Below are 17219 nucleotides of genomic sequence, written 5' to 3'. Positions count from 1 at the left end.
AAGGAGGTGCCTGAGGATGTTTGCAGTAAGCCTAAAGCCTCAAAAGGAACTTCTCTACCCAAGGCTCACCCGCCTGCTTCCCTCTGAATCAGCAGTGGGTTTATGCCTGGTGGCCTGCTGTCAGCAGCGGGGTTATGGCTGGTGGCAGACCTGCCTGCTTCCCTCTGAACCAGCAGTGGGTTTATGGCTGGTGGCTTGCCATCTAGAAGACTTTTCTTATGAACAGGTGCCAGGAGCCCTGTCTCGAGCTCTAGTTTGTTATCATTAGAAACCGATTTTCTTTTCTGTCCTCCTTCCGTGCCGTCCTAGACTGGCGAACTGCTATCTCACGTCTGGCTTCTGCCGAGGCCTCTTCTCAAGTCTAAGCACCAACCAGAACCTCACTGAACTGGACCTCAGCGACAATACTCTGGGGGATCCGGGCATGAGGGTGCTGTGTGAAGCACTCCAGCATCCAGGCTGTAACATTCAGAGACTGTGGTGAGTCCCTACGTGTGTGCGTGTGCATGTGCTTGTGTGTGTGTCTGAGAGAGAAAGAGAGAGAGAGAGAGAGAGAGAGAGAGAGAGAGAGAGAGAGAGAGAGAGGAGAGAGAGAGGAAAATGAATGGGAGGAGACACTAGAGAAAGATCTTTGATGGTCTGCAGTTGTTTACATGCTAATGTAAAAAAGGACCAAGGGCCAAGCCCTAAAGGCTTTAACATTTTTTACCTCAGATTTGGACACTAAAGTTCAAAATCACACATCTGCTGGTTGGTTCTGAGTCTCGCTCCCTGGCTTGTAGATGGCCATTTCCTCCTTGAGTCTTTGCATCATCTTCCTGCTGCGTGTCTGGGCTCTCAGTTCTTACAGACATTTCTTGTATCTGATTCCAGCCCCACTGGACTAGGGCCAACACTGTAGAGTCAGTTTAACCACGCATTTGAAGATGCCAATTTCCAAATATGGCCGCACTCTGGACTTCTGGAATAGGACTCTGACACATAAAGGTTGGAGGAACAGAGTTGGCTCTATTATGAATGGGCAGGCTGAATGACGGGAGGAAAGCCTGGAGAGTTTTAGATGGAGAAGATGAAGAAGAACTGAAAAAAAAAAAAAACCTATTTCTTGGTGGCAAAGCCAAGCCTGTGTCTTCCATTCCTTCTGGGACCAGGCTTCTGGGTGAGAGCTGGGAAGTTCATTACAGATGCTAACAGCTGGTAGTATCAGAACATACTAGAGTGCTGTGGGATGTGAGTATCTTATACCCCATTCTATGATCTATTTTATTTAAGTAATTAACTCTAAATATATGGAACAAGAAAAAATAAATTAAAAAATAATATAATTTAAAAATTTCTATTTTTTTCTTTTCTTTAAAATATGTGTGTGTTGTGTATGTTGTCTATGTCTCTCTCTCTCTGTGTGTGTGTGAATGTGGGCCTGCACATGTCACAACATGCATGCAGAAGTCTGAGGGCAACTACGGAAACTGCTTCCAGGGACAGAGCTCAGGTCACTAGGTTTGGGTGACAGGCACATTTACTCACTAAGTTACTTCACTGCCCCAATGTGGGGAGCTAGCTGAATTCCTAAGGAAACTCCATTAATTCCTTTTGAGGCAGTGTTGGTGGTGATGTCATTATTTTGTACTTACTCACCTCTTAAAGGTGTCAGCACATCTCACATCACCACACTGAGGATCAAGCTTATGACATGTGACCTCCTGGAGGCAAATGTGACCTCCTGGAGGCAAACGTGGCCTCGTGGGGACAAACGTGGCCTCCTGGGGACAAATGTAGCCTCGTGGGGACAAACGTGGCCTTGTGGAGACAAACCACCACTAGACGATTGCAAGAAATGAATCAATGATTGTAATCAGTGCTGATCAAAGCTGTGCGGGGCACTGACAGACAGACGGATGCTCACACAGGCACTGGTCCTGGGCTCTGTTTCAGCTTTGCTGACATTCCCCACAGTTCTTTGTGGCTCATGGAGATCTGTTCACTAGGAAGAATATCTATGTATACTGGGAGTCAATGCCACGTAGACTGGGAAAATACGGATGACCAGGCCAGCACAGAGAGACTCTGGCTGCTCTTCCCCCACCCCTGCTAGCTGTGTCTTCCTGGTTGTGACATTGGTGACCCTGCCCCACCCAGCAGACTAGGAACTTTATGAGTATGCCTGTCAGCTCGGCTTTCTAAATTCCTCTTCAGTGTGGAGAGAGCACTGGGATTAAATTGTCATGCAAAATCGGTGGGAGTATGAGGCTTGCAAAGACTTTTTTTTTTTTTTTTTTTTTTTGGTTTTTCGAGACAGGGTTTCCCTGTAGTTTCTAGAGCCTGTCCTGGATCTAGCTCTTGTAGACCAGGCTGGTCTCGAACTCAGAGATCCGCCTGCCTCTGCCTCCCGAGTGCTGGGATTAAAGGCGTGCGCCACCACCACCCGGCTGCAAAGACTTTTTGTGTAGATGAGAAACCCAGCGATGCATGCTCAGTGATGCATGCCCAGTGATGCATGTCCGATGATGATGCCTGTTAGAAATTCTTGAGAACAAGAGCTCCAGGCTCCTCACTCTTACATTTAAAAACCTGAAAGTGGATGAACACCTTAGCCGTGGGCTATGGCCAGGTGAGCAGCAGTTCTCTTTTTCACACGTCTTGTGCATTGCTCAGGAACTCTCTGGTTACTCCAGAACACATCTGCTTCTGCCTCGTGTGGAAACCAAATCCAGACTGGAAGGCAAGAGCGGTGAGGGAGGCTGTGCATCAGCTCTCCCTCCATTTGATGAGTACCTGAGATAGCCAACTCAAGAGGAGGAAAGGCTCTTTAGGTTCAGGGTTTTAGTCCACGGGCAGCTGAGCCTGTTGTTTGAGTCTGTGACGAAACAGAATATCATGGTGGCGTTATATAGTAGAGGAGTCTGTGCACATCATGACGACTGAAGAGGGCAGGAGAAAGAGATAGAGGGGGGAGAAACAGAGAGACAGATGGGAGAGAGAGAGAGAGAGAGAGAGAGAGACACACACACACACACACACAGAGCACAGTATCTCAATTTCCCTTTAAGGTCACCCCCCCCAACCCCTATCCCCACTCCCTACCCTCATCCCCTACCCCCACCCCCCATCCCCCACCCCCCACTCCCCACCCCCAGTGATCACAAGTCCTCCTCGAGGCTCCACTTCCCAAAAGTTTCGCCACCTCCCAATAGTTTGACCGTGTGGGTCTGGGGCACTTGTAGGATCCAGATTCTGACGGGGTCACCCTCTGGTGTCTAATTCTGTGCTTGCCGTGAAGGTTGGGACGCTGTGGACTTTCCCACCAATGCTGTTTCGACATCTCCTCTGTGCTGAGCCGCAGCCAGAAGCTGATGGAGCTGGATCTGAGCGATAACGCCTTGGGGGATTTTGGAGTCAGACTTCTGTGTGTGGGACTGAAGCACCCGTTCTGCAGCCTGCAGAAACTCTGGTGAGTGCGGCCCATCCCCCTGGAAGCTCTGCCATTTAGGTCCCTTTCAGGACCTTGCTGATGGACTAGAATATTCTCAGTGGCTAGGAGGACTTCTTGTGTTCTCTTCTGCTCTTTTTCTGGTCATTTAGGCAGCCAGTGGTGGCTGTGGGGGAATGTAACAGTGGTGTGTGTGTATACATAACCAAACAGAGTGTGTCTGAGAAAATACTACCCCTGCAGGGCATCATGGTAGAAGAGTTTTGAGAGCTCCTAATCCACACTCAGTTCTCTCACTGAGCAGGAAGAACATGGTGCTGGCGCAATGGAGGCGCTTCCTATTTTGTGCGCTGTCCTTACTGAATGCTTTTAGGAGACCTGAATTCTAAAGTGATAAGAAAGCGCTAGAGGGCGCTAGAGGGCGCTAGAGAGCGGAGGAGGCGGCTGAGCTGGTAGAGTGCTGGCCTAGTTTACGTGAGGCCCCAGGTTTTATTCCCAGCACCAAATTAAACCATTAAGCCAGATGTGGTGGCAGAAGGATCAAAAGTTAATAGAAAACAACCAACAAAGAGCTCTCTCTCCTCTTCTGCTACTCCTGTCCCCAGAGGCTGGTCTTTCCCCTCCCCCCCTTTCTATTCCTGTCCTCTCAATAAAACTTCCCACTTAAGCTCCGTCTGCCTGGCGTGTTTGTCTCTCACCCTCCATGGCACTCCTCGAACCCGCCAAGGTCCAGTCTCATGCTACATCATAACAACTTTTCCTTTTCATCGTGAGGCAAGATCTTGCTAAGTTCCCGGGGGGCTTTAGCTTAAGACATGTTACCTCACTCAGTCTTCTGAGTAGCCGAGTTTGCAGGTCTCTGCTACCAGGCCTCAAGAAAATTCTGCCCTGAAAGAGGTTTTGATGATATAATTTATCATGTATACATTAAAAATCTGTCTTTATCTTATTTCTCTTTCTCTGTGTGTGTGTGTATGGACATGCATGCACACATGTGCATGCCATGGCACATGTATGAGGGTCAGAGGACAACCTTTTGGAGTCAGCTGTCTCCTTTATGTGGGTTCTGGGATTAAACTCGGGTTGTCAGGCTCGGTAGCAAATGCCTTTGCTCACTGAGCCATCTCCCTGGCCCCCGTATGTACATTTTATTTCAATGAAAACCAGTGAAGGGAGCAGGAAAGTTCTTCTAGTGCAGGAATGGGTCTAGTACTTGCTGTCTCACCAAACAGGGAAGGGGTGAGAGAGAGCTCTGTGGACCTGAGGTGCAGATTTCAGCAGAGGGAGCAGCAGGAGGTGCAGTCTCCTGGCACATGGTACAGAGACATGAGAGATGGCACTGACCCTGTCCCCTCTGCATGCAAGGTTGGTCAGCTGCTGTCTCACATCTGCGTGCTGTGAGGATCTCGTGTTGGTTCTGAGCTCCCACTGTTCTCTGACCAGACTGTACATCGGAGAAAATGCCTTGGGAGATTCAGGAGTCCAAGTTTTGTGTGAAAAAATCAAACACCCTCAGTGTAACTTGCAGAAGCTGGGGTAAGTAAGTCTTCGTATCTCTGTGGAAAATCCAATTCTTTTTTTTTTTTTTTTTTTTTTTTTTTTTTTTTCTTTCCTTTTTTAATTGATTTTTATTGCACTCTACAATATTTTCTCTGCTTCCCTCCCAGACTCTCCCCTCCCCTTCAACCCTCTCCCATGGTTCCCATGCTCCCAATTTACTCAGGAGATCTTATCTTTTTCTACTTGCCAGGTAGATTAGATCTATGTATGTCTCTCTCAGGGTCCTCATTGTTGTCTAGGTTCTCTGGGATTGTGATTTGTAGGCTGGCTTTCTTGGCTTTATGTTTAAAAATTACCTATGAGTGAGTACCATGTGATAATTGTCTTTCTGGGTCTGGGTTACCTCACTCAAAATGATGTTTTCTAGCTCCATCCATTTGCCTGCAAAATTCAAGATGTCATTGTTTTTTTCTGCTATGTTGTACTCCATTTTGTAAATGTACCACAATTTTTCTTATCCATTCTTTGGTTGAGGGGCATTTAGGTTGTTTCCAGTTTCTGGCTATGACAAACAATGCTGCTATGAACATTGTTGAGCACATGTCCTTGTGGCACAATTGAGCATCCTTTGGATATATACCCAGAAGTGATATTACTGAGTCTTGAGGAAGGTTGTTTGCTAATTTTCTGAGAAATCCCCACGCTGACACCCAAAGGGGTTGTACCAGCTTACATTCCCACCAGCAATGCAGAAGTGTTCCCATTACCCCACATCCTCTCCAGAATAAGTTGCCATCAGTGTTTTTGATCTTAGCCATTCTTACAGGTGTAAGATGGAATCTCAGAGTTGTTTTGATTTGCATTTCTCTGATGACTAAGGATGTTGAGCATTTCCTTAAGTGTCTTTTAACCATTTTAGATTCCTCTGTTGAGAGTTCTCTGTTTAGGTCTGTACTCCATTTTTTTATTGGATTATTTGTTCTTTTGATTACCAATTTCTTGAGTTCTTGTATATTTTGGAGATCAGACCTCTGTCTGATGTGGGGTTGGTGAAGATCTTTTCCCATTCTGTAGGCTGTTTTGTCTTGTTGACTGTGTCCTTTGCTTTATAGAAGATTTTCAGTTACAGGAGGTCCCATTTATTAATTGTTTCTCTCAGTGTCTGTGCTGCTGGGGTTATATTTAGGAAGTGGTCTCCTGTGTCAATGCGTTCAAGTGTACTTCCCACTTTGTCTTCTATGAGGTTCAGTGTGGCTGGCTTTATGTTGAGGTCTTTGATCCATTTGGACTTGAGTTTTGTGCATGGTGATAGATATAGGTCTATTTTCATCCTTCTACATGTTGATATCCAGTTATGCCAGCACCAGGAAAATCCAATTCTTTTCAGAGGTGGTTTATTTGGAAAACATGGATGGGGCCACTCTAGGAAAGGTTCATCAGCTGGAGATGAAGGTGGGAGTCACGGTGGTTTGAAGCATCAGATTCATGCAGCACACAGCAGGGATTCTGCACTGCAGATTTAAGGAGCCACAGGTTTAACCAGCTGTGTGCTAAAAATATTAGGAAAGATTATGTCTGCGTTTGATGTATATGAACCCCTTTCTCTTTGTCATTATTCTCTGAACAATACAGCGTAGTAACTACTTATGATGTAACACGTATGCCATGAGAGGTATTGTAAGTAATCTGGAGATAATTTACAGTCCACGGGAGGAAGCACAGAGGTGTTAGGCAAATACTCTGCCGTTTTACGTGAGGGACATGAATGCCTGCAGATGTTGGCACCTGTGGGTGTCTTAGAACAACTTACCCAATGACACTGGGGAACAGTTGCATTACTACTGACGAGCTGAGTCCTACTGGCTCATGGCAGTATAGTCGGAGCTTCTTAGTATAGTATAGGTTGTGCAGCCTTATTTCTCCCATTGAGCACGAAACTTGCTTCTGAGACATGCACGAGAGCAGTAACCCACTTAATGTGTGAGTACTTTCAAGGATGGAAATGAGTTCTGCGAAGCAAGCCCTCTGCCCTGAGCTCTCATCCCCCAACCGCAGCTTCTCTGGTTCTGGACTCTGGGGTTGCCCTTCCGCACTGGAGCAGCAGCCCCAGTCTCTGGTCCCCAAAGATAGCATCATACTTATGTGGCACAGATGTCTCTAAGTCCTCAGCTGTGGCACAGCTCAGCATCAGCACCAGTCTAGCCAAGCTCTCCCAGGAAACAGCTGAATTGGGGATGTTTCTCTTGGCATCCAGACCCGAAGACCCAGTGAGACTTTCACGTTTGGAGGTGGGGCATTCTGTTTTCAGTGTGATTCCCTTATGTTTGGTAGTCTATACTTTTTTTTTTAAAAAAAAAAACTCAATATATTCATTTATGGATTTACTCATGTACTTATTTCATGTGCACTGACTCTACAGAGTCAGTTCTTCTCTTCCACCTGGACATGTGTCCCAGGGACAGAACTAGGTTGTTCAGCTTGGCAGCAGGTACCTTCCCTAGCAGAGCCATTTTGCTGGCCTCACATCAGGTGTTTGAGGTTGGAATTCTGCAGCAAGTAAAAGCACAGACTGCCAGCTAGTGGCATTTACTGTTCTTTCATGATCCTCTGTGAATCAGCTCATTTGCTCTCTGGAAAATGGAGCTAAGTTCTTACCAATGCCCGTATTTCATGGAGAGGTGAAAACGAGGCTCAGGAGCTTCAGATCTTCGCCTGTGGGTGCTGGCTAGAACCAGACACCTTTGTGCGATTCCCCAGCCCACCCCTTTGTGAGTAGAATGCCCTTGGTCTGGTTATGTTTGCAATTGTACTCTCTGCGAGGCTTCAGCATCTGCTCCTAACCTTATCCCCGTCTCTGCTAAATCAGCTAGGAAAGACTAAAATGTCCATTCTGTCAATATCTATAAGTAAAACGAACAAACTGAATATGTCTTCATTCACATTATTGATAGAAATGGCAGCTAGATAAATATTTAGGACACAGTAAAACAAGTTGAGTGTAGTGGGGCAGGCCTTTAATCCCGGCACTTGGGAGGCAGAGACAGGTAGTTTTCCATGAGTTTGAAGCCAGCCTGGTCTACTTAGTGACTTCCAGGACAGCCAGAGCTATATATGAGATCCTGTCTCAGAAAAAAAAAAAAAAAAAAGATAACTATAACAAGATGAGTCTGGACATGTGGTTCAAATTGGTAGAATTCTTGCTTAGCATGCATCATACCTTGGTTCCATCCCTAGTATAGAGTAAACTGGGTTTTGTTCACATTCCTGTAATTCTAGAACTTGGGAGGGAAAAGCAGAATGATCAGAAGTTCGAGGTCATCCTCAGTTACATAGTGAGTTTGAAACTAACTTGGGCTACACAAATCTATGTCTTAAAAAAAATCCAAAATACCTGACGCTAACAAGATAGACTTTTTCCCTGAGGGATAATCAATTATTTGTAATTAACCACCAATATTAATTGTAAACTCTGATACTTCCCTGGGCATGCGCTATCAGCCCAGCCCCAGACATTACCTGGTTGCTTTCTTATAATGCTATGGTGTGACTTCTGAATCAATGGATGGGATCTGACCCCTGAGTTCTCTAAGGTTGCTGGAGCTCTGTTAGAGGTGCTGATGGTGTCTGTGATCTTGTTTCCACGCACAGCGCTAGGGAAGGGGTAATCCATCGGCCACAGACCAGGATGTGGTAGTGTGGGCCTCAGGATCCTGCCCCACTCCTGCCGGTCCTTCCCAGTCCTTAGCTTGCCTCATTCCTGCAGCTCATCCTTTCCCTGTGTGTGCTGACTTTCTTGTTGAGGTGATAGGTTCCTCTTCTGTAAATTCTGCACTGGCTTCTCCCCTGTGATCTGCAGCTTTCCCTACTGATTTCCTGTTATTTGTTTCTACACTCTAAGATATCGTATGTACCCCCAAGTGTCAATAATGTCTTCCCAAACAGAGCTCACACCCAGATGCCACTTATGAGTTTTGCTACAAAAGTATCATACTTAACAAGTATGGAATTAATTTAAGTAAGGAGTTATCCAGGTATGTGAAGGTAAAAGGGAAAAGTGTCTCTGTCTCTGCAAACCTGGCAAGCAAAATTCCAGGCCCTGTGTTCTACACAGACACCCATCTACCCATAAGCACTAATTGCTTTATCAATTCGCATATTGATCCATATGGCTACTCCTCAATATATTTATCTAACTATTCATCTTTCTAAGTATCCTGTATGTATAACTTTACTAAGGTTGTTATAACATAGTTCCCAAAACATAATGGCTTAAACAACATAAATGCATTGTTCCTCAATTCTAGAGGCAGGGATTAAGACATTAGCTGAGTTGGTTCATCTGAGGGTCATGAGCAAGGGTGTATCCTTTTGTTTCTCTTACGGGAAGTCCTTGGCACTGTGGTTGTAGATGAATCACTTGAGTGTGGCCTCTGTCTTTACGCAGGATTCTCCCTGTGTCTCTGTGTATAACACTGAGTCTCATGTTCTGCTTCTAAGGTTTTATTTATTTATTTTCAATTATGCGTATGAATGCATATCGGGGGAAGCTATTGCAGATGAGTGCAGTGCCAAGGAAGTGAGAAGAAGGCACGGAGTGCCCTGGAAACTGGCATTATGGGTGGTTGTGATCTGCCTGACATGGGTACTGGGAACCAAACTTGGCTCTTCTGGAAAAGCAGCAGGCTTTCTTAACTGCTAAGCCATCTCTCCAATCAGAAGCTCTGGTTTTGATGAGGATGTCCATCATATTAGATTTGGACCCACCTAATGACCTCATTTTAGCCAATTATGTCTGTGAGGTTTGATGTCTAGTTGTGGTCACATTTTTATTTTTGAGACAAGGTATCTTAGTTAGGGTTTCTATTGCTATGAAGAGACACCATGACCATGGCAACTCTTATAAGGGAAACATTTAATTGTGGTGGTTCACTGACAGTTTAAAGGTTTAGTCCATTATCATAACGGCAGGAAGCAAGGATGCCTGCAGGCAGACAAGATGCTAGAGGACTCTAGCACCATCTTGACTACAGGCCACAGGAAGCGGTCTTTCTCATTGGGCATGACTTGAGCATATATGAGACCTCCAAGCCCGCCTTCACAGAGACACATTTCCTTCAACAAGAACACACCTACTCAAACAAGGACACACTTCCTAATAGTGACACTCCCTTTGGGGGCTACTTTCTTTTAAACCACCACAGGGTAATTTACACTTTCAGTGGTTTAGTCCATTTTCATCATGGTGTGAGTGGTTGCAGGCAGACATGGTACTGGAGAAGGAGCTGAGAGCCCTACATTTTGGTTTGCAGGCAACAGGAAGTGGTTTGAGACCCAGGGCATGTCTTGACAATATATGAGATCTCAAAGCCCACCCCCTACAGTGACACATTTCCTTCAACAAGATTATACCTACTCCAACAAAGCCACACCTCCGAATAGTGCCACCCCCATGAGCTTATGGGGACCAATTACATTCAAAGCACCCCACAGGGTTTCCTTGTGTAGCTTTGGCTGTCCTGGAACTAGCTCTGTAGAACAGACTGGCCTTGAATTTGCAGAGATCTTCATGCCTCTGCCTTCCAAGTGCTGGGATTAAAGGTGTGCACCATCGCTGCCAGGCTAGGGTCACATTTTAAAGAACTGGAACTTCAGGGGCTGGAGAGATGGCTCGGTGGTTAAGAGCACTGTTTGTTCTTCCAGAGGTCCTGAGTTAAATTCCCAGAAACCACATGGCGGCTCACAATCATCTGTAATGAGATCTGGTGCCCTCTTTTGGCATGCAGGCATGCATGCAGGTAGAACACTATATATAATAAATAAATAAATCTCTTTGCTGAGTGGTGGCAGCACCAACTAGTGTAGTTAGCTAATTAAACTAGAAACAATAAAATATTTTTCTTTCATTTGTGTTTCATTTATCTGGATAAATTTCCATGTGGCTTCATAAAAATCCTGTTTAGAGCACAACACCCCATAGTACCCTTCACCATTATTTATCTAGCCACTCATTAAGTCACAAAAATTGGGCACATTTCTCCATTTTTTACTGTTACAAATCACTCTGTGAAGCACACACTTGTATATAACTTTGTGTGTGTGCTTCTTTCACAGTAGATCCCCAGTGTGGAAGGAACAAACTAAAAATTTTAGGCATTTTATATATTATTATTTTCTTCTCTTGAACTTTTGCATCGTGTCTCTGGTTGCATAATATATTCTAGTTCCTCATCCCCTATGTTACAGAAGTGTTACGCATGGCCACATAAAACTTGGCTTAGCTATTATAACATCCCTCCCCTAAACCGCTGTTAGACCACTCCCTGACTCTGCTCTAACTTGCTGAGCAGGATACTTTCCAGAGATTTCTCAGCAACTTCACAGATGGTAGATACACACTTCTACTACTTTCTGTAGTAAGATGTTTTTTACTCTTTTAGGGGCCTGCTACCACCACCATCCAGCTCCCAAATAAATCACATGGAGGCTTATGCCTGCCTCACTATTGACCATTCAGATCTTTTTTTTTTTTTAAAAAAAAAAGATTTATTTATTATGTATACAGTGTTCTGTCTGCATGTATCCCTGCAGGCCAGACAAGAGTGCTAGATCTCATTACAGATGGTTGTGAGCCATCATGTGGTTGCTGAGAATTAAACTCAGGATCTCTGGAAGAACAGGCCATGCTCTTAACCTCTGAACCATCCAGTCTAGCAGTTGAGATCTTTATTAGGACCATCAGGTGTTCTACATGGGCAAAGTATCACAGCTTCACAGAGTTAAACAAATGCAACATAAACAAAAATAACATACCTTAAACTATTTCCCAACAACTTTCAGTTCCTTCCTTCCTTCCTACCTTCCTTCCTTCCTTCCTTCCTTCCTTCCTCCCTCCCTCCCTCCCGCCCTCCCTTCCTTCTTCCTTCCTTCCTTCCTTCCTTTCTTTTTTGAAGGGGAGGACCAGTTTTCATTCTACCTTCCCCTCATTCTGAGCTGTATTGAATTAGTTTTCTAGTCCAAGGCCTGGCCTGTTCTACTTTTCTTTATCATTCATAATCTCCTCCTCATGGAAGCTTGGTTGATCCTTTTCTTCCCATTGACAAATAGGAAGCTTTCATTATTTTTCAAGTAATTATTCTGGTTAATAATTATTGCAATTATTTTTTTTTACCTATCCTGTGTAGAGTGCATACATTTATCGGTGGGCATGCATGCCATTGCGTGCATGTAGAAGTCAGATGACAACTCATAGGGCTTCATTCTCTTTCTTTCATCTCGTGGGTCACTGGGATCAAGCTCAGATCATCAAGTTTGGCAGCCAAGAGCCTTTTTCTGCCGATTCATCTCACCAGACCTGAAATAATTATTCTGATCTCTACTTTTATTAAAAGTAGAGATACGGAGGTTAGGGTTGTAGCTTAGTTGGTAGTGTTTGCCTGGCATGCAAAGCCCTGGGTTTGATCATTAGCATGTCTTAAATAGGCTGTGGTGCTCATGCTTGTAATCCCAGCACTCCAGAGGTGGGGGCAGGAGGATTAGAAATTCAAAGTCACCCTAGGCTATACAACAAGTTAGAGACCATCCTGGGCTATGGGAGATTCTGTCTCCAAAGAAAACAAAAAAGGAAATAAAATTAACACTACTATCTTGAGTTTGTAATAATGAACTAAAACAATCATATTTGATACCATTATCCCACATAATAAATACTCAACAATGTTAGAACTTCTTCAGTTGTCATCAAGAGACTGTTTTGTGAAATAGTGCAGATTGCTGATAAACGGGAAAACCATATGGAATTAACTGAACGCAGCATGTAGCAACCTGTGTTCAGGGCACAGAACAAAGCTATCTAGGGAGGGTTTATTTTGGTTCCTAGTGTGAGGGTACAGCTCATGGGCAGGCGTGGGGGAGTGGGGGAGACACCAGGAGACACATTGGCAGGAGTGTGAAGAGGCTGGTCATGTCGGAGCCACAAACAGGATGCAGAGAGAGACAAAGGCTGCTACTCACTTGCCCTTTTCCTTTTAATTCAGTCTGGGACTCCAGCCCATGGAATGGTACCACCTATATTTATTTAAGGTAGGGTTTCTTACCTCAGCTAACGTAATCTAGATAATTCCTCACAGATATGCCCAAAGATTTGTCTTAAAAGTGATTCTAGATCTTGTCAAGTTAACAGTCAGTATGTAAACCCTCATGGGGATTGGCTGGAACTGAGATATTGCCAACGGGTGGGGTGACAGTATGTGGTTGTTTGATTTTTCTAAACATTTTTGCCATGCATACTCATGCCTCAGCCTCCGTGGTAACCAACATTCTAATCACCTGGCTATGGCATTGTCCTCTTTTCTATGGTACTAGGAAAGGAACCCAGGGCCTCATCCATGCTAGGCATGGATTCAGGTGACTCCATAACAGTAGGAGACTGTTCTTCTCTGGGTGGATCTGGTGGATCAGGCCAAGCAGAGAGCTTGGACCTGAACTGGCCAGAGTTATAAGGCCTGCCTTCTAGTGACCTATTATTTCCTCCAGCCAGGCCACACCTCCGGATGGTCCCACAAAAAAAACATGTCTAAACAGCACCACCAACTGGGGACCCAGTATTCAAACATGTGAGTCTGGGGGGGGGGGGACCACACATATTTAAAGCACAGCACTTGGCTGTGGACAGTGCTCAACTTGACCCAAGAAGAGTAAATCAAAAATTCCTGGACTGTTGTGAGGTCCGAGAGGTAAAGGCTCCTTCCATCAAGCCTGATAACCTGAGCTTCCTTCCTGAGACTCTCAGAGCTGTCCTCTGATCTCCACAGAGGTGCATGTTTTCTGTCTCTGTCTCTCACAAAATGTAATAAAAATGTAATGTTCTCTTTCCATCGGTAGTAACACCGATCAGTGGTTTTGTGCTAAGGGACAGGCAGATGGATGGAAGGTGTGAGAGAGGGCGGATGTGGGAGAGGAGGGTGAAGTCACCCCACCTTCCCTGGCCCACACGGTCCCTGCCCCCTCTCTTACCCCATCCCTCTAAGTTACAGCGAGTCCCCAGAATCCCCGCTGAGCCTGAGTCTGCCCCTACTTAAGTTTCAGGGAGACACAACCTCATGACCACTGATTTCCAATCCGTGACAGGTGTGTGGTACTTGTGGCGGCTGTATTGTTGTCTTGCCTGGGTGACATCAGAGTCAAGATGGCTGTCTGCAGTGTCAGAGGATTGTAGTTAGGGGAATGTGGAGTGTTCTTTCAGATGAGGCGGCACAGAGGAGTGTCTGCTGCCAGAGGGGATCCGTGTTAAAAGTGTGGATGCATCCGATCATTTGCTTTTCTCTCTTTCTCTTGTGCTCATTCAAGCAGAATGTGTGCTGAGGCCCCTGCTCCCCTCTCTTGTGGGATCCAGAGATGTGGAGTCACGCTTCAGATTGAATCCAAGATTCTGGCTTCTGACCTTTAAGTTGGAAGATGCTGGTCAAAGCGGCATGCAGTGTCTGAGAGAGCCTGGGCACTGAGGACTCTTTCCTCTGGTTTTCCCATAGGTTGGTGAATTCTGGCCTCACTTCCGTTTGTTGTTCAGCTCTGAGCTCTGTCCTCAAAGCCAGCCGGAGCCTCACGCACCTCTACCTACGAAACAACGCTCTTGGAGACACGGGGCTCAAGCTCCTCTGTGAGGGACTTCTGCACCCCAGCTGCAAGCTACAGATGCTGGAGTGAGTCCATGGGCTGCCTGAGTTGATGGGAATATGTGGTGTGAGGTAGACTGGGGAACAACCATGAGACAAATCTGAGTCTAAGGATCAAGGAGTCTTCCTGGGTGTCGGTTCATTAGGCAGATCCGGGAGGCTTCTAGATGGTGTGAAGCTCAAGAATTGAGTTTCTACTAACCCCAGGCCTCAAAACCAGAGGCAAATTCATATGACATGGCATTGTTATTTTGTGGAAATCTAGGGGAAACAGCATTTTAAAAAGTCAGCTAACATATTTCTGTTTCTATTTTGGTCTGCACAATCCAGTACATTGGGAAAAGATATTTCCATCTAAACGGGGAAGAGAAACATCAGTACCATATAAAGCTGCTTCAAGCTGCTCGTTCCCGGGCTTTTTGGGCATGTGAAATAATGCTGGCTAAGACCTTGGAGACCAGGGCGGGATGGGTGGCTGAGGATATTTTCTTTACTCCTCTCTCATTTCTCGAAGGCTGGACAACTGCAGCCTCACCTCACACTGCTGCTGGAATCTCTCCAAAATGCTGACCTGCAACCGGAGCCTCCGGAAGCTGGACCTGGGCAACAACGACCTGGGCGACCTGGCTGTGGTGATGCTCTGCGAGGTTCTGAAGCAGCAGGGCTGCCTCCTGCAGAGCCTACAGTGAGTGCCGAGGGGGCTTAGATAGATCTGGGCCAGTTGGTGGAGATCTTAAAAAAATAGAGCAATGTGTGAAAGTTACATTCAACAGCAGCCAGATATTTAGACTAGCCAAGATTCAATTGGGCATGAAAAGACTTTGCATCCTCAAAAAACAAAAAAACCAACCAACCAAACAAACAAACAAAAAGCCCAATAATCTCTTGAAAATAAATATTGTTCAGTGTGGCTGCTTTTCATTGATATTTGCTTTTCTTTAAGGATGGGAAGTTTTTTTCATACCCAATTGAATCCCAAGTGGTTTGAAATATGGAGTGCCTAGAGCAGAATGAACAAGGACCAAGAAAAGATGTATTTATAGACAGCCAGAGCCATATGACAAAGGGTCCTAGACGCCCCTAGAAGCTTGTAATTTTTAGTATGAATGGACCAGAAGCCACAGGAAGAACAAAGCTGGGGATAGGGATCCAGTAGAGGGATTGTCATGACTGAGCCGGGGGCTAGGCTCAAAATAGCCTAGGGGATTCTGGGATGTAACCAGCTTGTCAGGTAAAACAAAACACTAAGATCAGGTGACTTAAACAACAGGAGTCTATTTAACCACAGCTCTAGAAGCCAGAACATCTAAAATGAGGTGTGGCTTATTTAGTTGCTGGAAAAGGGTTCTTCTTCACTTGCAGAGGGCTGGCTCACCGTGTGCTCACACTAGCAGAGGGCTGGCTCACCATGTGCTCACACTCAGGGTGAGATGGGGAGAGGATGCATTCCCTGGGATAAGGGTTCTAATCCCGCCACAAGGAGTCTGTTCTTACACTTTTGCCCAACTCCAGTCACCACCGGCAGACCGTACCCCACATTTCAGGATAGGACTCCAACACAGACGCACTTTGAAGGTGTGCAAACGTACAGTCCACAGCTCAACCTGACGTTGTAGGAAAAGGGGCAGGGCCAGTGCTCCATCTCCTTAGTTAACTTTCAAGGAAACTTTTTTAAAGGACAATCTCAGTTTTGTTTAAAAGTGTAATTTACATATGTACATACCCACAGGTGGGAGGTAACCAAATGCTAACAGTAGTGAATGTTTAGCATTTCCAGCCAGAGGGTCATTATTGGATGGGTTTTATTTCAGAATTTGTGTTCTGTATTTTTGAAGCTTTCTGTAATGACCCTGAAGTACTAGGGGAAAGTGTCACTTTAAGATACAGGAAAATCAATGTTGTAGAAAATACCTCATTGCTTTCAGAGGAAACCACGTCCACAATGTTTACACTTACGGCCATCTTCACTGTTGAAAGAAAGGAGACTACCGTTTCTTATTTGCTTTTGTGAGTTCTTTCTAACCGAATTCTGCTTATTTACATCATCTTCATTTGTTTTCTTTCTTTCTTTCGTTTTTTCTTTTTTCTTTTTGGAGCTTGCTGTTAAACCTGAACACTTTTCAACTGAGGAACGCTTACCTGGTTTTTGATACCTGATTCTTCCATCAGATGGAGATCATCTGCTTTGGCAGCCTCTATTTCTGCTTTAATTTTCATGACTTCTTCAGCTCTTAGGTCTCCCTTTTTAAAACCACTACCCGAGGCTGCTCATCTTCTTTGTCCCTGTGATCCCCATCATTATCTGAGAGCCGAGGCTGAATTTTCTTGGTCTCTACGGTGGGGCCTTCCTTGAGGCGGGACAGGAAGGCGGGTTCTGTGGGGCACACATATGACACCTGGTTCCGCTTGCTCATGGTGGTTCTCCTTTCAAGGGAATTTTAATGAAGAAAATGGATTTGGTACTTAAGTTGACTGTGATGGCTCATACCAATAATCCCAGCCTTCAGGGAGTGGAGGCAGGAGGATGTCTAATTTGAGAACAGCCTCACTACCAAACAAGATCCTGAATAAAAGAAAAATATGTGCAGACTATTTGAGAGGCATACCAAGAAATTGCA

General features: G+C 45.2%; 1 protein-coding gene and 1 pseudogene across 3 annotated transcripts in view; one reads left to right on the top strand and one right to left on the bottom strand.

Moving 5' to 3' along the window:
• The window catches only part of Nlrp3 (NLR family pyrin domain containing 3), a 29215-nt gene that overhangs the window by 10571 nt on the left and 1425 nt on the right, over window positions 1-17219 (top strand). For 2 of the 3 annotated variants that reach the window (XM_038326953.1, XM_038326954.1), the window contains 5 exons: window positions 310-480; window positions 3281-3451; window positions 4796-4966; window positions 14458-14628; window positions 15116-15286. In XM_038326953.1, the coding sequence (XP_038182881.1) occupies window positions 310-480; window positions 3281-3451; window positions 4796-4966; window positions 14458-14628; window positions 15116-15286 (855 nt within the window). Of the gene's footprint in view, window positions 1-309; window positions 481-3280; window positions 3452-4795; window positions 4967-14457; window positions 14629-15115; window positions 15287-17219 lie in introns of those variants that run through there. The other variant, XM_038326955.1, reaches the window with a different exon arrangement.
• Window positions 16523-17015, bottom strand: LOC119813542 (annotated as a pseudogene).

Source organism: Arvicola amphibius, chromosome 4 (genome assembly GCF_903992535.2).
Source record: "Arvicola amphibius chromosome 4, mArvAmp1.2, whole genome shotgun sequence".
In the NCBI taxonomy this organism is placed as follows: domain Eukaryota; kingdom Metazoa; phylum Chordata; class Mammalia; order Rodentia; family Cricetidae; genus Arvicola; species Arvicola amphibius.
Note: the sequence above shows the minus strand (reverse complement) of the source record. Positions and strands in the feature narration are given on the sequence as shown.